Source organism: Pimephales promelas, chromosome 25, assembly GCF_988280905.1.
Source record: "Pimephales promelas chromosome 25, fPimPro1.hap1.1, whole genome shotgun sequence".
Lineage (NCBI taxonomy): Eukaryota > Metazoa > Chordata > Actinopteri > Cypriniformes > Leuciscidae > Pimephales > Pimephales promelas.
In genome coordinates, this window is record NC_142793.1 from 2,560,780 (window position 1) to 2,588,774 (window position 27,995).

Sequence of the window (27,995 nt, forward strand, 5' to 3'; positions counted from 1 at the left end):
AAATGTCTCATTTTACACTTATAGCAAATCATACAAGACACAAGGGAGAGAACTTCATATCTATCTTTATTCATATAGCAGCACATCTTACAGAAATATAACTGCAGGAGTATACAAATGTACTGATTAAAGCAAAGACAAAAAACATCAGATGTCATTAGTTCATGTTTCTTCATGATACTGAACGTCATTCGTACACACTCACGAATGAACGGTTGAATCCCTATAAACAGTGGTTCTGAACCAGGAGGCCAGTAGGGGGCGCCAGAGAGATGGCGTATTTAAAATAAGTTATAATTAATGTCATTTAAATGTGGAAATAGGATGTGCAATGCACCACTTGAACACTAAACCACAATGTGGAAATTTGGTCCAAGCTATCCAACACCGCCACTGTGGAGCTGACCAAGTCAAGATTAATTTGTTGTTGGTACACACAACTCTTGAAATCCCCAAATTAAGCAGAATTATTGATTTGACCCCATCAACACTCCTAGTGTAAGGTTGAGAACCACTGTCCTGTTACCGCTTTAAAAGCAGTGGACGTTAATCACATCAAACAGAAGCAAACCAAATAAAAACTGTGTAGAAAGAGTGCATTTAAAATGTGCCCCTCACACACACACACACACACACAACAGCTGGTGACTGGGGTAAGCGCTCTTCAAACCTCTTTTAATTTAACCTTTACAAACAAAACTTCTTCACAAACCCACTGCCCGATCAGAAAACCTGTAATCATTGAGACCAACAACAATCTTTAAACCTTAATCTTACAAATGTCAAGAGGCAAGAACCACCAGTGGATGAGAATGGCAATGTTTGAAATCAAATCCAAATAAAAGTGAGTTGAGGCTGCATAGCAGTTTCATGATATAAACGTTCAGATGTATTCGAGACTACACTTACAGACCGCTTAAAGACGATTCGACCAGACATAATGTCAATTAAAAACCAAAACCAAAGCCGTAGTCTTTTACTTGTGGATTAAGAACTAGTAAATCACTACATCGAAGTATTTCATTATATACAAAGGTCCTTTAGAAGTAAGAGGAAAGGCTTGCAAAGGCACAAAGTACTTTCAATCAAAAAGCACAATATGATGGAAAGTAAAACCTTTTAAAATGTTAATGATGGATTTGTGCAGAAATATGATTTCCACATAAGCTGGAGCATCAGTACCCAAAAAAAAAGAACAAGAATGGACAAATTAAATCTTTAAATCAAAAGACATTGATTTTGCTGCCTTGTTTTGAGAAAATATTCTTCTGAATTGGTCCTTAGGTTAGATGTAGAGTGAATCTATATGTCCTACACCATGAGGTAACACACACACACACACACACTTCCAGTCCCAGTTGTCTTGTTTTATGGCTTCGCTTGGACATTAGCCTAAATATCGAACATATTTCACCCCAAAATCAAAACTCAATTTTCATAACTTAAAAAAACACCACCACAATACTGTAACAGCAATGAAAATCAGCATCACTTCGAGTCAGTACAACGAGTATGTATATTTAATGTATATTTAAAGATCAGCTGTTTTCACGTTTTGTTTTTTGATTTTGGGGAAGGAATATGTGTGTGAGATTCACCCACAACCAAAACCAGCCTCTTTTTTTAATCGTCTACAAATCGACAATATTTGAATTTCGCTTACCAAACGAATAACAATCTCCACTTTTGTAACAAAACCCATCATTTTCAGCGCTCTGAATATTGACATATGAAGTACAGTACTGCAGAAGGGACAATTCACTTTTACATGTTTAAAATGTACACAGTACATTTGGAAATTCAGTCTTACAAAAATACTGTATGTACGCCTCACCTGCAGGTGAGATATTATGTTTCACTACAAAGAGAGCACGCTTTTAACAAACTGCTACCTCACAAAGGAACAGCACACGTCGATCAGCCGATCTACTATTTACAATTTGTTATGCAAATTTTACATAAAGCGTTTTTTTTTTTAAAGACAAGAAAAGGTATGACGTAAAAACGACAAAGCAAAGGTGTTCACATAGAACTGCCTCACATTATGTTTGCATGAGAAAATCTTCGAATAGAGCACGTCGAAAACATGTCTTAAAAGAGCTTTTAAAAAGACTGTAAAATGTCAAATAAATGTGATTTGATAAAATATCTCCTGGGTAAGGGTCTGACAGGGAAACTACAATGCTCCAAAATTTAAATAACAGCTCAAACCATTTAAAAACAGCCATGACTAAATGTATTAAACCCTGTACGAGTCCCTAAACCAGCGCACACTTCGCCTACAGAAATCGCATCAAATAAGGATTTCCGAGCGGTATGAGCCTTCGTTTTTCAAACTCGTATGACGAGATTGTCGTGCACTGATGGTTTGAGGCAATCTCTTCCTCGTAGCTTGCTTTAAATCTCTGATTTTCACTGGGCCTTTATTGTAACTTGAAAACAAACCAATTCCTTCGTAACACTCATGGAAAACATGGACCAAGCTGCCCAAAAACACTCATAGCTGTGATGGTTCACATCAGCAATAAATATCCTGCCATCATGTCTCACACTCGTGTCTTTCAAAATAAGTATGATCTTCATTCTTCTGTGGAAGTGCTTTCAGAAGCATTCATGGCGTAAAGCTGTCAAACTTAAAATCCTTTCCTCGGTATAAACTCTTAAATCTCATTAAAGCAAAATATCTTCATTTGCGTTTTGTTTTTTGAGGACCACAGATGAGAGAAGGCCATGCGCGTTTGGTGCACCACCACAACAAACCCTCTTCCAAGCTTGTGCTTATTTGAATAATCTCCACGATCCACATATAATTCAAAATCAAGAACTTAGCTGCATCTTATATAGTACAAACAGCAACACGTCTTTCACAAACACACACACACACACACACACATCGTAGACCCTCAGCTGGATGATAATACAATCAGTTCACATATCTCAATGGCAATGTTGCACATTTTCACATCCCTGATAGGAATTCATGTCTACAAGTTGGACCTCTTGTTCATTTAAATAAAATAAAATTAAATAAAACTAAAACAGAGGAAAAGAGTAGGAGTGATTGAGCATCTTGACTTTAAATGTCATGAGAAAATTGAGAGATTAGATGGACATGTCAAACATTCAAACACACAAAAAAACATGGCTCATAAAATAGGCTATATTCAGAAAAGAGTCACTGAAGAGTAATGAAACACAAACACTATTTTTTTTTTTTTTTTTAGAAAAGCATTATGACTATCAAAACGTGAAAAGCTTTGACAGCCAAGTAGACACGTATGGGTTACAAAGCTAAAAGGGAGAATCTCCGGTTACGGTAGAAACCCCCTAAAGTGCTAAATATATTTCAAATTCATTCACAATGTATTAGTATCTCAACGGCAACAGAGAGTTTTTGATTTAATATTGTACTAGGTTGGTTTCTATGAAAAACAGGTTAACAGTGGCAATAAATGGAGAAGATTCAACTGGAAGTCAAGAACACAATACAAAGTAGCAAAGTGCCAATATACTTAATGGCTTAATGGGTCACATGATATGCTGACATGCCAAACGGTGGCCTCAATAAAGTGGACCCTTATATGTCCATCAAGAAAAGGAGATCCATAGCTAACATGTCCCGCCGAAACAACACATTACAAGCTTTCAGAAACATAGATATAAGTGAAGACCCCCGACTGAGACGACCCTTAGATAAGCTTAGATAATACCGACATAAGACGCAAGATGTAAAGGAACACGACAAGCAGTGAGGACGGTGGTCTACTGAAGTGAGGTTTCTAACTACTCATCTTTAATGGTCCAAGAAATCCCTAGGAAGCGTCTTTCCCTGCTCCTGAAAACGTTCCAGAAGTTCGTCTATCTTCTCGTCGATGTTGTTGGACTGGTCCAGTAAGGTCTGAATCTGGGCATTACTCTGATTCTGATCCGAACCGGGATGACCCATGGTGACGAGCTGATCTGACAACGCCGGACCGGGAGAGTTTATTAGCTGTCCACACTCTAATAAAACACAAAAAGATTGGGCTGTGAAAGGCAAATAAATGTAGGACAAACTTGGGTTTAAGCATCTGGAATTTACTGGATCATTAAATGGCGACTACTCCAATTCCAGAACAATAAGGGCGGGGTCAGGGGTGTCCAGTCCTGCTCCTGGAGGTCCACTGTCCTGCAGAGTTTAGATCCGAACCCCAAAGCAACACAGCTAAACCAGCTAATCAAGGTCTCACTATAAAGGTCATACTGGAAACTTCCAGGCAGGTGTGTTGAGGCAATGAACAGTAGCCCCCCAGGAGCAGGGTTTGACACCCTTGGTTGCACCCGAACGTACACCCGACCGTTAGACTAAGGGCCAATCCCAATTCTACCCCTTACCCCTTCACTTTCCCCTACCCCTCCGTTTTGCGCGTCCACGTGAAGGGGTAGGGTTGTCCCAATTCTCTTTTGGTTGGAGGGGGAGGGCTAGGGAGAAGGGCCAGATAGCCCTTCAAACGAAGATTTTTCGGGAGCACACTTCAAACGAAGGGGTATGAGAAGTGTCACTGCTAACCCAGGCTGGCTGCCCAAGCAACAAAGGAGACCCATAAATTTAAGTATTTGTGGCTTTAATAAGTATTGTAACGACAAACAATGATTTGCTTTGTTACATTCAATATTGTGTTCATATTTACGGTCAGTTTCTTCACAGAAACGTTTGTTAAAAAAAAAAAAAAATTCGCTAAAATTACTGTAGTTTGCTAACGATAGTCCCGCAACATATTTTCGTCGTCTCCGTTGTTTCCTGCGAACTTCACAAGATGCAAGAAAATAGCTGTAACCCACGCGACTGAGATAACTGCAGCTGTCGACGGCATCTTGGAAGTTGTGATAAACATCGGCGCATCTCCTGTGACGTAGGCGCTAGCGACGACTTATAATGACGTTTAACAGAGGCGTAGTGGTGTCCCATTTCTTAGGGGAATATTTTCACCCCTACGCATTGCCACTCTGTTTCAAGGGTCAAGGGGAAGGCGAAGGGGTAAGGGGTAGAATTGGGATTGGCCCTAAGCTTGACGTAAAATGCGCTTTAAGTCCTGCGTAGAATTAATCCCTGTTGCACCATCTGGGAGTAGTACACGTCTGAGACTAAGGCTGAATCCCAATTCTCTGTCTTACCCCTTCCCCTTAGTTTTGCGCGTTCACGTGAGAGGAAGGGCTATCCCAATTCTCATTTTGATCTAGGGGTAGGGGTAAGGTGAAGGGGTATATACCCCTTAAGACCAAGAATTTTCACAAGCTTACTTGAAACCAAGGGGTAAGAAATGCACAAGTTTTTCTCTTAAATGATTGATACAAAAATATGACCGTCTTGTTTTGTGCTCTACACAATTATGTACATATATATTTGCACCTATGTTGTTTATTGAAACGTTTTTAAAGTTTTTAAAAATCGCTGCTTTGCTACGCTAGGCTATGCTAACGTTACATTGCTGTTTTGCACAATCAGTCCCACATTTCAAGATCACCCAAAAAGTCCGGGATACAGCTATTGCTTTCTACAGTCGCAATTAATTATGTGTACATTATTTGACACAGACACGTCCGCGATCAGCTTCTCAGATTATGTATTCAGCTTCAAACGGATCCCGACTGAGACGAAAACACGGGAATATTAGATCAACAATACGTTCAGATTCACCGATTTAAATGAATTCAGTCCGATTGAAACAACACCTTGTGCATGTAAACATAATGAATAGTGAAGACGGAAAGCAAAAGCCCAATCCCGGATATTTTGACGGCAAGATCTTGAAAGTTTCGAGAAGTTTGTGATCAACACTTGTTGCCCATAGACAGTAAAAGTTGTTGCCCTGGGTGACACAGACGCCAGTTAAAGGGTTAGTTCACCCAAAAATGAAAATTAAGTCATTAATTACTCACCCCCATGCTGTACCAACCCCGTAAGACCTTCGTTCGTCTTCGGAACACAAATGAAGATATTTTTGATTAAATTTGAGAGCTGTATAACTACCACATTGGCTCCTAAGGGACTGCCTCTTGACGGCCCAGAAAGTCAATGAAGAAAATGTTTAAATATCCCAAGTGACTACCGTGGCTCAACTATATGTTTATCAAGCGACGCGAATACTTTTTGTGCGAAAAAACAAACAAAAATAACGAGTTTAATCGACTATTTCTTTTCTTCCTTGTAGGCCAGAACGAGACTTCCTTAGATTTCCACGACGCATGCGCGAGAATTGCGATCTGAAGTAGTGTAAGCTGGTGTAAGCAGATCGCAATTCTCGCGCATGCGGCGTGGAAATCTAAGGAAATCTCGTTTCTGGCAATAGTTGAAGAAATAGTCGAATAAACTCGTTATTTTTGTTTGTTTTTTCGCAGAAAAAGTATTCTCGTCGCTTGATAAACTTATAGTTGAGCCACGGTAGTCACTTGGGATATTTAAACATTTTCTTCATTGACTTTCTGGGCCGTCAAGAGGCAGTCCTTCAGGAGCCAATGTGGTAGTTATACAGCTCTCAAATTTAATCAAAAATATCTTCATTTGTGTTCCGAAGACGAACGAAGGTCTTACGGGGTTGGTACAGCATGGGGGTGAGTAATTAATGACTTAATTTTCATTTTTGGGTGAACTAACCCTTTAAGGACGATGCAAGATGACGTAACCGAGTGGTGTCTCATTTCATAGGGGTATGTTTGCACTAGCGCTTACCACTCGGTTTCGAGGGACAAGGGCTAGGGGTAAGACGAAGGGGAAGGGGTAAGGGGTAAGACAGAGAATTGGGGTTCAGCCTAAGGCTCAATGCCAGTTCACCCCTTAGCCCTACCCCTTGTTTTCGAGTGTACCCCTTGGCCCTTAAAACGGAGTTACAACGGCCAAGGGGTTGAAATATTCCCCTACGAAATGGAACAACCCCTCATGAACCCGATACGTCATCAGTCGTCGGCGATGGCTCTGCCGTTACGGCGTTTTTACAGGATTTCTCCAAAACAACGACTGACAATCAGCGCAGCTGCTCTTAACTTTGAATGAACATGATGATTATAACATCCCTTCCTCGAAATGTATGACTTTTCTGATCTGAAAGGTAATTTATTATACCATTTCTTAATTTAAATGACTATAGTGCTATTATAAGAGTAAATAAAGTGTGTGGTGGAATCATCTGGCGCTAAATTTAAACGTTTAACCGTTTGCGATCCATCTCGCCGGTTATTTACGATGCATTCTGTGAACTTTTTCTTAGCCCTCCATTTGGAGTATGCCTCTGAAAAATCTCCATTTCGAGGGCTTTGTGGCCCTACCCCTTCACCCTACTCCTCGATCTCAACAAGAATCGGGACACCCTACCCCTAGACGTGAACGCGCAAAACGGAGGGGTAGGGCCAAAGGGTGATTTGGGATTGAGCCTTAATCTTACGCATATTCGAAGGTAGGTGTAAAGTGAGAAGTCTTTACTTGTTTCCATAAATAAAAACGTTGAGAAAATGGTGTGTCTGGTATACAGGCTACACGATCTGCGAGCTTTCCGGGGTGAAAGAGAGACAGCACCAATCCTCTAGATATATAAGGAGACACAGAACTTATTGAACGTTTTCGTTTCAGCAGGGTTGAATTGTTAGAATTAATCAACGCAGTTACAACATGTAACAGACAGATTTCCTAGTCCACCCTCAGGTGTATTTACTGCCGCTGTTATCTTTTGCCAGATGTTTCGTTTTATTTTTGTTACTGAATTGTTTTGCTTGCATACCAAAATATGCATATATTATTTTTTTGTTTCACAATCTGAGTAATTAAATGTTCTTTTTTCGGCTCAGCAGTCGTTTTTCATCAATTCGTTGGAGTACATTCAAATTTGTAACCATAGTAATGCGAACGGTATCTCAACAGGTAGAACAAGTCAGGGTGTACGCGCATTGCGTAGTTGCGCCTAGTCGCAGTTTAAGATGGTGCAATGGGTGTAAATATTAATCAGAAAGCTGGACAAAGTCCAGCGTACAGCTTACACCCAACTTTTTTACGTCCAGCTGGTGCAACCGGCCCCTGGACTGGGTCGAGGACAAAATGATCTTTTGATCAAAATGATCATGACCCAATGGTATTTTTATTTTGCAGTCATTTGATAAGATTTTAACTCTGATTAATGGTTGACTTAATACCACTGGCCATTGGGAATCTCAAAAAAAAAATGTCTGAAGAGGGTTGTTGCATTTCTCCCTCATCTAACAAACCTAATTCAACCCACCAGCTCACTTAATAAAGACTGCAAGACTTAAATTAGGTGGATGCAATGAGGGAGACGTGCAAAATGTGGTGTCCCCAGGACAGGGAAGGACTGCTCCAAAGCATGTCCCAATAGTACCCCCCCCCCCCCCCCTCAAATCTATTGTTATTTGCTATGACTGCAACTGCAGCTATATTTGCACTTACCACTGGGAATCTCAAAGAGAAAAAGGCCTGCTTGTCCTGGCTGTCCAGGCTGGCTGAGAGTTCCCCCAATGGCGGTCTGAAAGAGTTGGCTGGGCGGTTGCTGAGGGGTGGTGGGAGTGGAGTTCTGTAGGCCGCTCACTGCCACACCACTCTGTCCACTGAATATAGTGGCCGCTGCCGCAGTCGGAGGCAAGTCCTGAGAACTTACACCACCTTGCAGGGCTAAAATTGCTGACTGAGGCAAAAAATTGTTGACAGAAGGTTGGTCTGTAGGAGAGACAGGGGTTACGCTGGTGGCACTGGGGACAACCTGCATGGGTTGCTGATCGTGAAAAAGTTCTGTCCGTGTTGAAGGCATACTGGCAGACGAGTCACTCACAATGGTGCTCTGGTCTTGAAAAGACATGGGCTCTGCCGAGTCCTGTTGGGCAACATTCACAACACTGGCTTGCGGAAAAATAATGGATGGATTCTGAGTTGACTGGGCTGCCGGAACGGTAGGTTGGTTTGAAGGGTTGTTTGCGGTAACGTTTTCAGAGCTGGGAACAACCTGCATGGGTTGCTGCTCCTGAAAGATATTTTCTGGGAGGCGGTCACTTCCTAGCGAAGCTTGGTTCTGGCCACTGAATAACAGAGCCTGGGGCAGATCATGGGGATTGATGGTTGTGGTACAGAACAATATGCCTGTCTGTGTTTGTTGCTGATTCGGAGATATTGTGGCAATATTTGGGAAAAGAGGGGCTTGTTGGGGTGTTGCCATCTGTTGTTGTTGGGGAGCCTGTTGCTCCATTGGGGTGGACAACTGTGTTTGTCCCTGAAAAAGTGAGACAGTCTGAGCGTCTGTTCCAGAGGTCTGCATGGGCGTGAGGAAAGTTATCTGTTGCTGCTGCTGCTGGTTCTGGTTATTATCCGATGGCAGCTGGCTAGGCAACACACTTTGCGTAATAAACAGGCTAGTTGAAGGAGCCTGCTGTTCTGGGGGTAGATTGGTGCTTGTTAGCATTGTCATGGTACCAGGAAATAAGGCTGCTTGAACCTGTGGTGACTTTGTGGATCCAAAGAGTACTGTCTGCGAGTCTTGCGTCTCAGTCAAGGGGTTGTGACTCTGAAAGAGCGGCTGAGGGGGTGAAGGTTGAGAGGACGGCTGCTGCAGAAAGCTCGATGTCTGAATGGCCATAAGACTTCCAGTCTGTTGGAAAAGTGCAGTCTGCTGCTGGGGTGGGTTCTGGAGGAAGCCTTCTGAGGGCTGCGATAGAGTATTGGTCTGCGAGGAGCTCTGCTGTTCGCTGGTGAAGCTCGGTGTGCACTGCATTGGAATCTGTGTCTGCAAGAGCTCCGACTGCAAATGTTGCTTTAGGTTCTCTAAAACTTCCTGATGCTGAAGAGTTTCTAAATTTATCTGATGCTGTTGCTGCTGTTGAAGATTATCAATTACTTTCTGATGCTGCAGAGTCACAATTGAACTTTGCTGCTGAATGTTCTCAAGAACTTTCTGGTGCTGTTGTTGATGCTGTAGGTTCTCCAAAACTTTGTGTGTTTGCTGCTGCTGCTGCTGCTGCTGAATGTTGCCCAGAGCCTGTTGCTGGAGGTTTTCCAAGACCTTCTGATGTTGCTGTAAATTTTCAAGGACTGTTTGCTGATGCTGTAGATCCACAAGTGCCTTCTGTTGCTGTTGATGTAGATTCTCCAATATATTCTGCTCTTGCTGCTGCTGTTGCTGGTTGGTTAGAGAGGTCTCATTTCCACCCAACCTTAAACTGTTCATGTTTTCCTGGACGTGTTGCTGAAGGCTCTCCGCAGACGGCGCTGGGCTATAAAGTACAGAGTTTAGCTGCTGTTGTGCTTGCAGCTCTCTTACTGCTCTCTCTAGCTGTGCAACCCCATCCTGGGGCAAAAGCGCCTGAACCTGTGGCTGCTGGGATGGAGGATTACGAGAGTCTATGCCCACCAATACCATTCCGCTTCCATCTGCACTGTTGTCTTCAGGAGACAAAGTTTCTGGGGTTTCCCGCAAGAACTGCTGAGGGACCTGAGGGGGGACCGGCTGGAGAACCGTTGTGTCTTCTGACAAGGACACTTGGAACGATGTAGGGGAAGGAATGTCCTGCTTTTGAATGGTGGACAAGGTTTCTTGAGTGGTAAATATTTGAGCCGTTGACTGTGGTGAGTCGACGGGTTGGAGAGCCACAGGGCTTGGAAAAGACTTAGTGGCAGAGGGAAGGACAGTACTTATCTCCAAGATTTGTTGGGTTGAACTAAGGGCCTCGACAGGCTGCATTGTGAAAATAAGAAACAATCTGTTAACTTTCATGCCCCGTTCATAAAAACAATACTTTGTTTCGTAAACTAAGGGATTCCAAGGTTAAAAATGGAAAATTACCTCAAAAGGGATGGGCTTTAAAAATGATAGTACCTTAAAGATATCTGAAGGTGTTGCGTTGCAGGAGACATCCATGGGTTCTTCTCGTTTGACCATAGGTAACAATAAGACATTGTTTAGACAACTGGTCTCTGTTTGCATTGCTGTAAAAAGAAAGTGATGAAACATTTGAGCTTAATCTTTAAGGCTGTTCGACGGCAAAGCATGAAAATATTTTTGATAACACACCTTTTATCTGCTCTTCGAAAGTACAAGCCTTGACTGTGGCTGGCAGTTCTGACTTCACTGGTGTTTCAACTTTCTCTGTATGCAAAGAGTTGAAATAATGAATGATGACATCATCTATTGGTGCGGAAGTGCAATCTTATACTGTGTCCCATTAAGGGGTGTCACCAAAACAAAATTTCACAAGGTAAATTGAAGATACTTGCTAGCAATATTCACAAAAACAATAGCCTGTAATCTTTAGCCAAATATACCAAGACATTGTTTTTGATGTTTTTCTTTTCAACTGGCAGCTGCAGCACTACTGTTCATCCTGCCTTTCTGTTGCCTGCTCTGTCAGATAGCAATCAGGAGCAAATGTACCAATACGATAAAACTGGACACTCCAGGAGTTACAAAACACTATCAGCATGGCCAAATTAATATTCATGAGCGTAGTCTCAACTATACAAAGATTCACAATTCCAAACCTGTTTTACCAAAGTAACTTAGCTTGATGTACCCAAATATACTTTATAGTTCACACTACAGGATTTTAAGCCCGATTTGCAAATCGTTGAGCTCGCCGACAGGTCAGGGTGTTATCGCGTGCAAATCGCGGGGATTAGCGAACGATGAACGCTTGCCAATCTGTTAGTATGAAAGACCCAACAACGCAGTGAAGGCGCTCCCAGACGCCTCGCCGAGCCCAGAAAAACATCTAGCATGCTAGATATCCAGAGCCGTCGCGCGACTCAACCTCAGTGATGTCATGAGCTACAGCCAATCATAGCAACGCATGGGTTGAGGACACCAGGTAAATCTTAGTTTTTATTTATTTGTTGCATTTTTTTTTCTCAGAGCAGATCGTCGCGCAAACAGTGTGCAGCACTAGTTTCTGTCTGACGTCCATATTCGCGTGTTGTGTTCTCTTCTTCGCTGGGTATTGGCGCACGTGCTGTTTCGCGTCATTTCTGGTTCGTTTTATTGCGTGGTTTTTCGTGACAAAACGTGGTTTGTAGACAATATAGAATCGTTGGGTGACATAGTTGTTGTCAACTCGTTATTTATTTGATTATTTTTTAGGATTTAGACCGTACCATAGTACTGAAACAGCTCTCATTAGAGTCAAAAATGATTTGCTCTTATCATCCGATCGTGGTTGTATCTCTCGTGTAGTGAGATACCTCCTGTTGTGGATAAATCATGGTATGTTGTGTGAACAGCTAAACAACTTGAACACTCCTGATTTCACTGAGAGCAAGTCATGTAGTGTGAACCGCGCAGTTCAGCCCGATGTTTTAAAATCATGTAGTATGAACTAGGCTTAACCCTACTTACCCAAGACAGACATGCGTAGCTCGCCATCCTTTTTTGGTCCTGCAAATCATTCCTTTCAAACAATCATAGGCCAAACAGTATCCCTAACCCCACCCCTAAAATAAGACCCCCAAAAAAACTGGTTGTTTAAGCCCCAAACCAAAATAGGACAGGTTCCAATCCTAAAATAAGACAGTTTTTATTGTAGAGTACTATATGTCTGGGACTTTACAAATGAAGAGTTCAGATGCAAAAGCCTCTAAATGCCATTTGAAATTTTCTTCTTGATCATTTTTATCAAACTTGTATATTTAAGTTCAGTAATTTCACTTCAATAACAATTAATAGGTAATTATCATTGTCATTTAAGTGAAATCACTGAACTTAAATATACAAGCTTGATAAAAATGATCATTCTAGAAGAAAATTTCAAATGGCTCTTAGAGGCTTTTGCATCTGAACTCTTCAAATAAGAAAATGACACCCCTTGCTTACAGTCAACACATCCTTACAATTTTTCTAATTAACTTCTGAGCTGGATACCTGTTACTATTATAAACATATCCTCTCTTCACCAACCTGTAAGAGGAGTGTAGGTAAAAGGCTGTAGATCATGCGTTCTCCCTGCGTTTGTCACTACGGCAATCCCAACAGAGACTGGGGCGGCCACTGTCTGGTCAAGATATGGGGGAACCTTCACCACTAGATGATTCTGGATCAAATTATGTTGAGAAGATGCTTTAGACAAGATATTTTTGAATGATAAGCATTTTTCACAAGCGTATTCCACTTGCCTGATGGAAAAGTTCCATGTCAATTTCTGCTTCAGCTTGCCAGCCACTCTCATCTGAGAAGAAAAATTAAAACAGGAAGGAAAAAGATGAACTTTGGTGCAAAACATTCCACATACATTGGACAGATAAGAAGTAGGAGTATGTTCATCATACTACACAAGCTAAATTTAATGTGTCATTCCTTTCTGAAAGGTGACAAGTGCCACAAAAGTATGCAATGCTATCCCATCATTCCCATATAACACCCAGTATAAAGTTAATGCTTTTATGGTATAAGATGTACCTGTAGAATTTTCCTGAAAAAGAACTTTGGTTCCTTTGAGAAAGTTCTTGCCGATGATAAAGACCTCGTCTCCTCCTGCGACAGAACAACTGTGTAGACTCTTCTTAAGGATTTCTGGCACTCCAGCAGGTTGAGCTGAAAATGTGACATAAAGAATACAGGTTAAAACCACTGACAGACATCCATAATATCAAATATATACCCTGCAACCCTTTGCACTTACTACATAAGATAGGGGAGGAGAGAGTCTGAAGGGTTAGGACTGATCCGTCAGGTCTTGGGATGTTGACCCTGAAGGCCAAACGAGCTCGAGTGCTCTTCTTTTTGGAGCCAGCAACCCCTATACGAGCTTCGACATCGGCATTCCTCAGCTTCAAGATTCCCACACAGTCCACGCTGCCAACACACGCCACATTACACTTTAACGACAACAAAACACAATAACTGAAAGCGATTGGACAACAGACGGAACGATCCTTACGGTAGGGTCATAGAGCTGGTCGGCTCAAGGTTCACTTCAATAACTGTGGTCCCCTCGATATCCACTTCCTTGCATGCCGTTGTGTTGCGCCCCGTCACTCTGCAGGCTTGATAAAACCCATGAGGCTTCACACGTCCAGCGTCATTAGCCACAAATACTTGGAGCACCACTGGTTCACTGACTCCCTCTAACTGATGTACCACATATAGAGACATTACCATATAAACTGTATTACTTCCATAAAAGCACATTAGTCCAGATAATATAATGTTTTTTAAATTCTTACTTTGATTGTGGGGAACCCTTGCTGGGTACGGTCTTTGACGGATCCTCTGCTTCCCTCTGTGAGGTATCGTGCCCTATGCTGTGTCTCTGGCTGAATCAAAATCTTCAGCTCCTTCCCTTCGCTCTTCTGCGGGTACTGAATGGAAAGGATCCCCCCTTTCTGATTGTTTGACACTTCCAGGGAGCTAAAGGTATAGTAAAAGGAAGCAATTCAAACATCTTCTATGACGTTTTTAAAATTCATGTCGAATTTTTTTTTTTAGGCGAAAACGGGGCTGCATGATTAACCGCGATTTGCACACGCGATTTGGCGAGTATTTTATGTGCAGCTCGTCAGTGCAGCGGCTGATCGGTATTAAATGCTGTTCCACCTGAACGGCAGTCTCACACACACCACATATACCTCTGAACACCAGAGGGCGTCTCACACACACACGCCAAATATGCCCTGCCGCAGAAGTACGATAACTAGGTTTGGGTATCGAGAATCGAGTATCGATTGGAACCGGGACTAACTTTTCGTTTTTCCCGGAATCGTTTTAAAAGTAAAAATTTCGATTCCTAGTTTCGATATTCACAGTCCGCCGAGCTGAAGAAGAAACCGCTGAACAACACCAAAGAAGAAGCGTCTACCGGAAGTGTTGGCATAACCGCGCGAGTCGAACATGAGTAGCTTACGTCAGCGGTCCAAAGTGTGGCTTCACTTTCACTAAAAATAACGAAATCTCGGCAAAATGCAAAATTTGTGACAGAAGGAGTAATTCCTTCAGAAAGACCGTTGGTTAGCAAGGTTAGCTAAACTTTTTTGACCCTGCCTCTTAAAGGGATAGTTCACCCAAAAATGAAAATTCTGTCAGTATTTACTCACCCTCATGTTGTTCCAACCCCGTAAGACCTTCGTTCATCTTCGGAACACAAATTAAGATATTTAAGATATTAAGATCACTCCTGTATACTAGTCCATAGGCTTCTTGAGGGAATGACTTGCTGGCATCGAAAAGTCATTAAAGACATCGTTAAAATAGTCCAAGTGACTACAGGGGCTCAATTTTAACTTTATCAAACGACGAGAACACTTTTGTGCACAAAAAAACAACAAAAAAAACGACTTTATTTCAACTATTCGTTTATTTCTCCCTCTGCGCGAGTCAGGTTACTAGTTTAATAGCGTAAGTTTCTGTTATTGTACGTCACACGCATCACACACATGACCAGCGTCGGCCAATAGTGAGCCTACGTGTGACGTAGCTCTACGCAATCACACTACGTTAACTGACTACAGGCTCATGGAGAAGGAAGTGAATAGTTGAAATAAAGTCGTTATTTTTGTTTATTTTTGCGCACAAAATGTGTTCTCGTCATTTGATAAAGTTAAAATTGAGCCCCTGTAGTCACTTGGACTATTTTAACGATGTCTTTAATGACTTTTTGAGGCCATCAAGAGTCATTCCCTCAAGAAGCCTATGGACTGTATGCAGGAGTGATCTTAATATCTTAAATATCTTAATTTGTGTTCTGAAGACGAACAAAGGTCTTACGGGGTTGGAACAACACGAGGGTGAGTAAATACTGACAGAATTTTCATTTTTGGGTGAACTAACCCTTTAAAAGAATCGGAATCGAGAATCTTTAGGAACCGGAATCGAAACAAGGAATCGGAATCAGAATCGTTCAAATTCAAACGATACCCAACCCTAACGATAACACACATCATTCCAGGAAATCACTATGGCCATCATCTATGTAGCTGAAAAATTAAAAAGCTTTGATTAATTAAACATGACTAATAAACACACGACTGCCTTATTCTGAGTAAGAAGCGCATCATCTCACAGAAGAACGAGCTCAAATGTCGTTATGAAGAGAGTTTGGAGTGAAAGCGTGTTATTAAATGTTCTCTTTTGTTGGTCAAGGGGTTCATGAATGCTTCTCATGTTTGGTAAGATGTGTTGCTTTTTCAAATGCACGTTATAAGCGACTCAAACTGGCAGTTATTTCAACGGAGCAGCGTTTGCAGAGCCGATCAATGACAAGCTGCGCATGAAAAAATAATCACGATAAGAAAACGGTTTAAGTGCGATTTCAAGTAAATTGCGATTAATCCTGCAGCCCTATTCATATTGCATTTATTTTGTGGGGCAAACGTAGAAAATGTAAGGAAACCAACCTCACTTTGGGTGTGACTTTGGTGTCTGAACCCAGTTGTGAAAGAACAAAGTGTGGCGCTTTAGCGCTGTCTGCATCAAACACATCCATGCCGGCTTCCTCGCGGGCCGCGGGTTTCGGCCCCGGCCGCTGCCGAGGAGTCCTCTTTCGAGACTTTCTGGGCACTTCAGTGTTGTCGTTGTACGAACTGCTGCTGCCCACGCTAAAGTTGGACACCGAGTCGTCCATCCACATGCTGCCGCTCTGCTCCGAGTCCGGGTTGGGCGGCAGATCGTCCTGGCAGGACATCCGGCTGTCGTCGAGCAGATCCTCGGGAGGCGGGGAGATGCTCAGGACGGTCCGGCGCTTCGAGGGGGTCGCCTGGCTCTCGCCCGCAGCTGAACCGGGCTCCACGCACACTCTCTCGGGCACCCCCTCGGGGGCGGGCCCGAGCCTGGGCGCCTGCTCCTGGGCTGAGGTAGCAGAGAGCATGCTGGGACAGGAAGGAAGGGTGCTGAGTCCTCCAGGGGAGGAGGCAGCGGTGCATGTGGCGGCAGCATCTGTAGTGTGCACAACGCAGAACGGTTAAAAACCGCTCCCTTTAAATCTGGCTAGCAGTCCCGATCAAGCAGTGAAACTCGACATGGTATCTGGTCAATGCCCTTTATCTGTTTGGAATGTCTTGGTATTAAATTGCTAATTAAAGTAAGCCTAATTAAGCTTGTGCATTGTCCAATACCTTATTTCCTTCATGTTATTTTGTATGATGGCCCAATAACTGAATCCTCCTACCATAAAAAAGCAAAAAATAAACATGCATGAGGGGTATACAGAGCATCTGTTGTCACTTCTGCATAACCCAGTGCTGATCTATTCACAGACAAACTGTAATGGCCAATAATAACTGAGTATTGCATGCCGATTGGACGAACTGGTACTGGTGGATGATAACCCAGAGCTGATCTATTCAAAACAGCCTCTCATAGACACATAATATTGGACAATGAAAATTCTGAGGTGTTGACTAATGCATGCCAATTGGACAATTTGGTTGGGACTGAGCGTAGCCATGGAGACAGAATAAACAAGCTTCTGACCTACGAAGCAGAGAACTGCAGACCATTTTATATGCAGACTCTCCCTGATTCAGAGGGAACTCCCTGGAATAAAAACGACAAATGACAGCGAATAAACAATAAGTGCTGGTCATCCAATGTAGATATCTGCAAATTTTGGTCAGAATCATAAGCAAAAAAAAAAAAAAAACATCATTATCATAAAAACATCTGTTTTTAGAAATGACTAATTTATTGGGCCAGTTTTGTTACAGATATATGAAAATAAAAAATCGGTTTTCTCACTGTCCTAGTTTGGTACTGAACTTGGATGAGCTCAAATGTATTGATGAATAAACTGATGACAGCTTTCTGTCAAAACAGGAGGTAGTGTAACATTAACCTGGCTACTATGCAGAGTATTGCCTTTTAATTAGAACTGGGCAATATATTTGGTATTATTATGTTGATGAACCAAAGTTGTGAATATCAAAATGATTTTAAACACATCAAACAATAAAAAACAAAACAGAAATTTGATTAATTTCTGCAAATGTATTAAATTAACCAAAAGTATTTGTTTACATAATCGCTCTAGAAGGTTTACAGACATCCTTGTGTGGCATTGGATTTGTCATGTGCCAAATGATTTACTGCACAGGGGACCTATTATTATTATTATTATTATTATTATGTTCCTTTTTATGTAATATGAGTCTCAGGTGTCGCCCAAAATGTGCGTCAAGTTTCAGCTCAAAATACCCCACAGTTCATTTATTATACCATGTCCAAAATGTCCGTTTGGATGAAAGCATAAACATGTCGTTTTCGTGTATCTTTAAATGCAAATGAGCTGCTGCTCCCCGCCCCCATTTCCAGAAGTGGGCGGAGCCTTAACAGCTCATGCTTCAGATCGCCGGGCAGCAACAAAACAACATTTTTGTAACATTATTTTCTAAATAAATATGTTTCACCCGAACTATTAGCTAAATACTGTATTAAGCATTATGGTGGGTTCACACCGGACACGAATAGCGCGTCAGGCGCGAATGATTTCAATGTTGTCATTGATTTCAATGAAGTCAATGCAAAGACGCGATACGCGCGTAAAAATTCCTGCGGCGTGAATGAGGCATAGAGTGCGGCGCGGAAGATGCAAATACGCCTCGTTCACGTGAATGGTGCGAATCGAGCGTCTGGTGCGTTAAACACGTTACGCGCGAATGATTTATTTAGTGCCATTTGTGCATTCACGCGTTTGACACGAATTTACGTCTGCCGTCCGAGTTGAAAAATCTGAACTTTGGCGTCAATTCGCGCCGCATTAACCAATCAGGAGCAAGTGTTTGGATGCTTCAATAAATTATTTTGTAATACGACTAAATGCATGGTGGGATTCTTATGCACAACAAAGCAAATATTTTATCAGCATTATTTCTATATACGAGACATGTTCATTTTGTATTGAATGTTATTCATTCCATATCTAGATTACATGAAATAGTATTATGATGTAAAGACAACCAACATACATGTGCATAAGTTCGTGTCTGGACGTGAGAGAGAGAAAAATATCACAGGACAGGTAATAACTTTTGAAGGCTGGCTCTATTTATCATCAAAACAAAAATAAATGACAGCTAGATTAGATGGATGAGGGCGAGGGTGATCCTCGCTCCGATGCGGGACAACAGGTCATCAGACTGGGCGCGGGACAGACGGAAGTACCGCTGACAGCGGCCGTCATCCAGCGCAGCTCCTGGAGCGAGCAAATGGTGAAACTCGCCAAACGGTTCGCCTCCGAAGGGTCCGGTTGACACAAATAAGGCGACGATGATCCCCACGCCGTTGTTCTAGCTCTCCAAATACAATGCGGTGAATCTCTCGATGAATGCTCGATCAACAAAAAAAAGATGGCCGTCAATAGGTTTTGATTTTTTATGCGCGAGGCACGCGTAAATTTTGCTTCAAACTATTTTACTTCAAAGCTATTTTACCCGCGTCAGTTTCGCTCTTGACACGCAAATTAATACAAAGTGGGCTAAAAATTTGAATTTTGAAAATTTGACGCGCTATTCGCGTACGGGGTGAACGTACCATTATGCTGTTAAAAGGTATTGTTCTATTGGTGCATCAAATTATTTTTATATTTGTATAAATATTTTTATATTTTACATTTTTTATTTACTTGACAACAATGGCTGTTGAATAAACCTAAAAGATTTTTCCAGAGTAAATAAATACATACACAAGTCTGTAAATATATGAATAGAGTCATATAAAATATTGGGTTTCTTTTGTAATTCTATATTGCCCAGCCCTACTCTGATTACAAGCCATTTTATTATTAGTTGAAAGAAGCAAAGGCCTTCCCCAAAAAAAGCGAAAAGATTAAGAGACAAGCCTCAAATTAGGCCAAATGCCAATATATTTGTAGACAAAGATAAAAACATAATTTTAGGTGTCATCTAATGCGCTATGGACCGCTGCCAGCCAGTGAGTGCTGGTTATATTTCATTGACTGGCTTCAACCATAACAGGCCGAAACTCCAGAACAAGGTCTGGGCAGAATCAGGAAATCACTCAACCTCAATAACAGCTTTCTTTTATACAGGTCAAGTAAAGCACTCGAATGAGTTAGTCTGCAAAATCTGAAATGACCAAAGGGAGAGAGAGAAAAACATGTCAAAGAAAAATGTAAAAGGTCTGGATGTCCAGATGGGTTTTAAAAGAGTGAAATGGGAAGCAAGGGTCAGAAGCATTAGAAAGAAATGATCAAACCCACAAAAAAAAAAAGATAACACCACACCACCAAAAGAGAAAAGTATAGTAAAGATCCAGAGACACAGGATTCAGAGGTGAGTGGAGGGGATGAGAGTGTGTGTGTGTAGCGTGAGCGCTGGAGAGTGTGTACCTGAGGCCAGGGCCGCAGCTGGAGGAGGGCCCGCCTCTCCACCGCTCTTCTGGCTCATGGGGAACCGGCTGTCCTGCTGAGCGACCGAGGGCAACTGCAGCTCTTTGGGGAGCAGGTCATACACTGACTCTGCAACAGAGAGGTCCGCTGCAGATTAGGGCTGACACACAAACACTACAGTTTAGAAGATTCATACAATACAAATAAAATAAAGAACTGCACATACGAATGCAAAAACTGTGGAATTCAAATTTTTGGTGTCAAGATTGTTAATTTGAAAGGCTTTCCTGCTGACCAAAACCTGCACAGCTCGGTCAGAGCTGAGTGTGTGTGTGTGTGTGTGTGTGTTCATCAGCTGAAACACCGTCAACAGAAAGCGCTCAGATCAAATCGAGCGTCTGCTGTTTTTCTGTAGATGTAGTGAGTAGAAGTGGAGTGTGTGCATGTAGTTCATTACGCTGTGTGTTGAAGTGTGTTTTCTCAGGTTACTGATGCACAAACACAGTTTTATGCTAAATCTAATTTTCCTTGCATGCACATTAAGGAAATAATATTTTATCTAAGAACTATTGTTTCAAAAGTTAACGCACTTTAAAAAGCGAATGTCATTTTTTGTTTCAATAAAAGATGCTTGATTTGGTTTATGTGTCCTTGTTGCCCTCTTGTGGGCAATACAGCACTTTCCTCCTCTAACGTTAGGAATCGCCTTTAGAATTTGAATATACTAAATATACAGTATGGAGAGGCTTACATTTATATTAAGGCTCAAATTTGACAAATTTAACACGTTTTGGGAAAAAATGTATTTTGTATGTAAACCATTGAGTGTGATATTATATATCAAGATGTTAGAATTATTTTGTGATACTGTCTGATATTGTAACATCCATGATAACTTTTGTGTTCTTTGTTCCAATAAAAAAAGTTAAAAAAAAATTAAAAAAAAAGAATTTGAATATACTTCAAATTTTGCTAATATTTAAAAGATAAATTCGAATTTAGCTTTTCAGCCATTTTATAACTTTTCAAGAGCAATACAATATTGAGCAATAAAAAATAATCTTGCAGCATCTGTACTTCTGCTTTTGAACAGCACTGACAATGTTATTGTTTATTAGAGCCCGACCGATAAAGGATTTTGAAGGCAGATGCCGATACAAATATTTTTTGGTTTTAAAATCCGATATTCCGATATATCGGCCGATATTTTTATTTTTTTTCCAGAAACGCGCAACAAAACATTAACAGATTTCCCTAACACAGTTATTTGTAGTTATTTATGAGTTTTAACTAAAATAATATGATAAAGCATTTTAAAAAGAAACGCGTTTCTTTTATTGTCACAACAGAACAGAGGAACATCAAAATATATTAAAGTTCTGATAAATAAAATAATAATTAGTCCCTACATTGCCTTATAAACTACCTTATAATTACAATGTCAGGTTAGCTTGTCTATGATGAGCCATAATTTAGCAATAGTTAACGTCATACTGCAAATTGTAAAACATACATTTTCAATTTAACAGGCCAAGGAGAGATAATTGAAGCGTGTTTCATCCTTTTTTATTTTTGAAATATTCATTTATCGGCCATTATAACTGCCGATACCGATAGTTTGGAAAATGTCTAATATTGGCCGATAATATCGGCCTGCCGATATATCGGTCTGGCTCTATTGTTTATTAATGGGTCCCAATCTGTTTAACAAAGGCTGTGTTGACACAATGACGTGATGTCATAAGATATGGCCATGAAAAGTACAGAATGCTCAATAATTTTCATCATAATTCTCATCATTCTGTACAGGCGTCAGAACCGCGTCTCCTCGCAGCAGATCTTTATTCTCATAAATGCCATCATATCAACATATGCACATACACAGCATTGGTCTGGATGTTTTGTAAGTTCTGTCGCACAAAGCCTTATGTATTTGTAGGTTCAGTGTTAATGACAGCGCGGACGCTAAGCGAACCAAGACTAAAGGCCCGTTCACACCAAGGACGATAACGGTAATGGTTTTAAAAATTGTACCCAATATCAAAGAATATAAGAGTTCACAGCACAGGCGATAACGATATAGAGAATCAGCTGTTGAATGATAAAACACTGACAGCCAATCAGAATCCATCCTAATTTAAGGGCTCGCGTGTTTAAAATAGCAGAAGTTAATCGCCAGCACTGTTTGACAAGTCAAGCCCCTTTTTTTTAAGAAAATGGATGTGGAAGCCAATCGTTCACACCCTCTGAATAAAGAGAAGTTTTACCTCAGGTTTCCAGCATTCGTTTACACGACATTGTCTTGCTTCCTTTAAAGTTGCGGTGAACAGGACTAGGTGTTTTTTTTATTCCACTATTAACTAGGCCAGATACAACTGGCTTCACTCGAAGCATAGCACGCTGAGGACGTCTGCTGGTTAATGCCAAGTAAATGCAAGAACACCAAAAACATGTACAATACTATTGTTTACAATCTATGGTTCAATGCCGTTCACAACGCCAATTGCTCGATCGCCCCCCGGTGGCTGGTCCCAGTATAGCTCATAAACCCAGCGTTTCGATCGCCCCCCGGTGGCTGGTCTATTGCTGCCCCCAAATAGTCGACTAAATGTTAGTCGATATGAGGAGGGCTTGGTCGAATACATTTTCATTAGTCGTTTAGTCGCAAAAAAATAAAATCACACAATCAGGGGCTGCGCAGTCGACATGACATCAAAGCAACGAGAGATCAACGAGATCTCGTGCCACTCATAATGAAAAATAAACAATTTTATTAAATACTTAGGCTGTTGATTTGTTTGCCGTCTTCTTTTTTATTCGCAATATTTTTGGCGTTGTGCCATGTGCATTTACTAAATTGTTCGTTTTTGTTAATTTTCCTTTTGAACAATATAAAAATATATATTAATTTAATTTCCACTATTTTAATTTTATACCAAACAGCGTTTTTGCTACAGTATTTGTTGGGTTTTTTTGTTTGTTTTTTTGTTTTGTACTAGGCCTTACTAATAAGTTTATTTAATTTATTTTACAGAATGAGATTAAGTTTATTTTATTCAAAACTGTTTTTTTTTTTTACATGTAACTGTTACAGTTTGTATTTTTGTTAATAAATGATTAAAATGCACACTTGCACAGGCGGTCTGATTGCTGTTTTTTATTCTATAATTAGCCTATAACGTGTCGGCACTCTATACTTTAAATGCTTTACTATTCTGTTTTAAGCGCTTAATTTTCAGTTGGAACGTGCAAATATCATGCTTTAGCATTTTCTGTCAGATGGAAGTAATAAACTTCAAATTGGACTATACGTTTCCTTTTATATACACAAGCTTTTATATTAATATCATAAATGAACGATTATTCGACTAATCGCTAAAATGCAGGAGTGTTAGTCGACTAGGAATATCTTTAGTCGGGGGCAGCCCTAGGCTGGTCCCAGTATAGCTCATAAAGCCAGAGTCTCGGTCGCCCCCCAGTGGCTGGTCGCAGTATAGCTCATAAAGCCAGAGTCTCGATCGCCCCCCAGTGGCTGGTCACAGTATATATTTGTCACGTACTGTTTTTCGTCTACTATATAGTAGGGAAGTATGTGATTTCTGAAAAAAAAAATTGTGGGAAAAAGAAACATTTCATCGATTTTTTTTAATGTTGTTTCATACAAAAAGTTTAATATTTGTATAAGTTTCATGATTTCAATTAATTAGACATGCTTTTGTAGAGACTAAGAGCACTGCCATAATAACCAGCTTAATGTCTATATTTCACTCAAAGATTGTCAGCATTCACAAACAGAAATTTGCCTCGTCTCATACGCTTCATAATAAGGAAAGTGGAGCGCTCACTATATATAGTAGTCTGATATGGTGTTAGCTCTCTGATGAGCAGCAGATAGTTAATAAGAGGAGGTGTTTACGGTTCCCAGAGCTCACGGAGAGACACTTGGTCCCGGGTGCCCTTGTGTCCCGATCAGCATGATTACAGCACTGCTGCTGATAGGCAAGCACTGGAGCGGGTTGACCAGCACAGATTCGCTCACATTACCTGGAAACCCTTGCCAAACATAACACACTTACTTCCCATGACAAAACAATACTTTGTTTTTACTGCCAAAGATTATTTCTGTTTGAGTGCACTGTACTCTGACCATCTATGAAGGTTTTATTCTTTCTTACACACATAAAATAAAATAATGTTTATACGCTTCATGGGGTACAAATTGGTGTCCTATTACATTAAAGACTCCCTGTGGTAAAAATCCAGTTTTTAATGTTGTTTATGTGTGTATGTGGTGTTTTTAATGTGTTTTAACACACACCATGTGTAAGTTGATAAGTGGACAGCATTGCTGAGTATTTCCTGCAGTGAACCAAAGACAGTCTCAAACACACGGTGTGAAATCGCTGGTGTTTCTGACCTCACAAACCACCTTGTAACCAATCAGATCAACGTGAGATCGTCAACCAGTGGATCTCTGAGTGAGTGAATGGAGGCGGGGCTCATTTGCATATTCATAGAAGCGGGCATACTAAATGAGGCAAGGGTGTCGCGTTACATTCAAGATATTTTAAGACATAAAGACTATTTTTTTATGAAAAAATCAATTTGTGTAAATTTGATGATAAAAGATGAGTTTTAAGGGATACAATTATTGACTACAGGGGGACTTGAAGGAAAATCTTGGATCATTTCCCCATATTCAAAAATGTAACATAAATAAAAGTAATAATAAATAAAATAATCTAATTTTTTTATTAGATTTTTTTATAAGTTATTAACTATGAATCAACATTTTGCCCCAAACCAGATGGGTCCTGAAATGTTAAATCTACAATCCTGAAACTTCTTCTGTCATTTCACTTTATTTATAAAACATAAAAAGTCAAGGTTTTAAAATGTGTCTAAAAAGAGTATTTTATATATATATATATATATATATAATTAAGCCAAAATAACCAAAAATAAAGGCTGTAAAAATGCCTAGGTGGAAGAACAATATTTTCTGACTTTGTTAAGATCAAAAATAGCACCGTTTTAAGAGTTTAAGCACTATATTTTGTAAAACGTGCCATTGCATGAGTATCAGCATAGCATTCTGGCACAGAGAACAGTGGACGAGCGCAGAGATGGAAACTGGATCACAGTAAACACGGCCCCCGGTGCCTGTAGTGTAGACGAACCCCACACGTCCGGCATTCCTGCTATTTTAACACTCCGCATCCCTGGACGACAAAGAGATAATGGGCTCGTCCGATTCTCCTCGGCCAAGCCAGCGTTTTATATTGCAGGGATTAAATCTGTTCAAAAGGACAGAAGAACTGCTCTTGAAGCTGGAAAAGTGTCACAATAATTACACACTTCACCTGTGAAACCTCCACTAAACACAGGTGGCACCGCATAAGCAGTTCCTGAACTATTAAACACGTCTGTCACTACAAAGTTGGGTGGAGTGAATCGAACACAAAGGCCATGTGACCCAGGTCAAACAGCTTGAGACGGATCAATACACTAGCAAGTGTGTGCTGTTCTCCTCATGCAAAACGAGGACGCTGTGGGTGGTTTTTCATAGGGTGTTCCTATACAATTCGGCTGAATTTAATTGAAATTAACGTCTGTTTTGCCACCATATCTGGACATTTCCCACTCTGACTGGAGGGCAGGATGAGCATTAAAATATATATTTGATTTATAATGTTAAAATCACGTTGTAAGGATCGCTATGATTGAAGAGCCGAGTGCAAATGCCGCTGTTGATCAAAGGAATTGGATTGATTCGTGATGGCAAAGATGATTCTAGAAACTATCGTTACTCCTGTTCCAGAAGTGCTCAAATCAGACACTGATTGAGATATTATGATGTTGATTGAAAAGTGATGATTGAGCTGATCTATTAAAAATCTTTTCCTTTTAAAATGTTTAATCTAAATCATTGTTAAATCAATGACTCACTCATAAAGACTTCACTTGTTTCATTACTGGATGAATCAGTGTTTTTGAACGAATCTCCTGAATGAAGGATTCAACAACAAAATCATGTCTCATGTCGCCACCTACTGGTGTAACGATGCTACTGATACAGTATTCATTTGAAGCATCAAGGTGATTTACTCTATTTTTATCGCTACCGTAGACAATCCGAATTATACACTTAACTCAGTTCATTTAGGATAATCTGAATTATTGTAAGATAATGGTTGAAAAGACTTTCATAACATTCAGATCTGAACGTTCACATGTGGTTTTGCTTTTATCAAAGTTTTAATGTACAGAACTGAAACGTTGTCATGTAGGAATGAGATGCACAGGTGTTTGAACCGAATTGAATCGTGCAGCTCTACTTACAGAACTACCATATTATTGACCATACATATAGAGGCATCTCCAGTATCTCAACTCTACTAATGTGTAAATGAGTAATGAGTAAACTTTGAAAGCATTTAACTGTGTGCGAGGAGGAGCATAATGTGCAAAACCACGCTTATAAACCTCATGCCTATTTCTGCTGTAATCGCCATCTGCTATATCTATTATTGTTATTATTATCTATTAATCTGGACAGACAAATTACAAGTGTATTTTCATGGTGAAAATGGTAAAAACATTGACAGCAAACCAGAATCCACCACTTTAAAGAGCTTAACATATTGTAAAACATTTAGTTTCTATTCAAATCTGCATCATTATCAGCACATAAACACCAAAAAAGGGATGTTATCCACTTCCCATTGGCCACAGGATAAATATGTACCTGTCATCAACATTACAAATGGCTGGCTTATTGTACATAAGCCTCTAACTTTCCTCATCATATCAACATATGAACATCATATGCTCAAGTAAGGTCAGTTATGTGCTTACCTTCTAATATGACAAACACTGCCAGCTATATTCGCAACAAGCTCAATGTCTTGATGAAATATTAATTCTGATAGGCGTGGATCAGTAGCATCATCCATCATGGCACTAGTCCAACTTTACAGCACTTCAAAGTCAGTGTATATAAAACACCACCACAGCAACGGTGTGTGTCCGAAATACTTGTTTGGTGTTTGACAACAACCCGTGGTTGTCTCGGAGCCACGAGTCACTTATAATGTGTGTATGTGTAAAGGTAAACAAACACACACCCACTCTCTCTCTCTCTTTCTCACACACACACACGCACATGCATTTATATAGACGACTCTCACACACACAAACACACGCATACATTGACTCACATTTACACTCATACATATTCACACATTTATAAATACACACAGCTAGCGCGTGCTCTCCTCTCGTGCTAGGTAACGTTAGCAATTCTTCATATGTATCCACAACTAAACCATCCGTGAAGACGCATGCAAACCTAAATGAATGAAGAAAAGTCGTAGTATCATAAAAACACGTTCTTACCTTTGGAATAGAGTGATTTAGGAGAACTAGGGTCGATATCGGCGCTCAGGAGAGATATAAAATCAGAGGGCATGCTAGCATGCTAAAGCCTCATGAGATCAGAGGAAACGACTCTATCACGCTCGGCTTAAAGAGCAATGCATATAGAAAGAGAGATGCTTTCAATCATAAAATCCTTATAAAGGGTTTACAGTACATGTATAGTAGTGAAATTCACACTCAGGAACATTTTAATGTGTTTTTTTCTCCATATGATTAGCTAGCCAGCCATTAGAGCCATTCACCTTTTTCAGCGACTCCTCCCC

The 27,995-nt window shown here is 40.5% G+C and overlaps 1 protein-coding gene across 3 annotated transcripts; it reads right to left on the reverse strand.

Annotated features, from left to right (window-relative positions):
- Nucleotides 1-47: 47 nt before the first annotated feature.
- Nucleotides 48-27,995, reverse strand: nfat5a (nuclear factor of activated T cells 5a). Of its 3 annotated transcripts, none has more exons than XM_089127743.1 (14): nt 27,691-27,995; nt 20,293-20,421; nt 16,346-16,883; nt 14,180-14,363; nt 13,894-14,084; nt 13,636-13,808; nt 13,413-13,547; nt 13,130-13,182; nt 12,915-13,047; nt 12,357-12,395; nt 11,040-11,114; nt 10,845-10,954; nt 8,432-10,703; nt 48-4,002 (listed from the first exon to the last, which is right to left on the reverse strand). In XM_089127743.1, exons 1-14 carry the CDS (start codon nt 27,761-27,763, stop codon nt 3,794-3,796), a joined length of 4,314 nt encoding a protein of 1,437 aa, XP_088983869.1. In that variant the 5' UTR covers nt 27,764-27,995; the 3' UTR covers nt 48-3,793. The 3 variants fall into 3 exon arrangements, with proteins under 3 accessions (XP_088983869.1, XP_088983870.1, XP_039512700.2); XM_089127744.1 differs by having other exon boundaries at nt 20,293-20,452; XM_039656766.2 differs by lacking the exon at nt 12,357-12,395.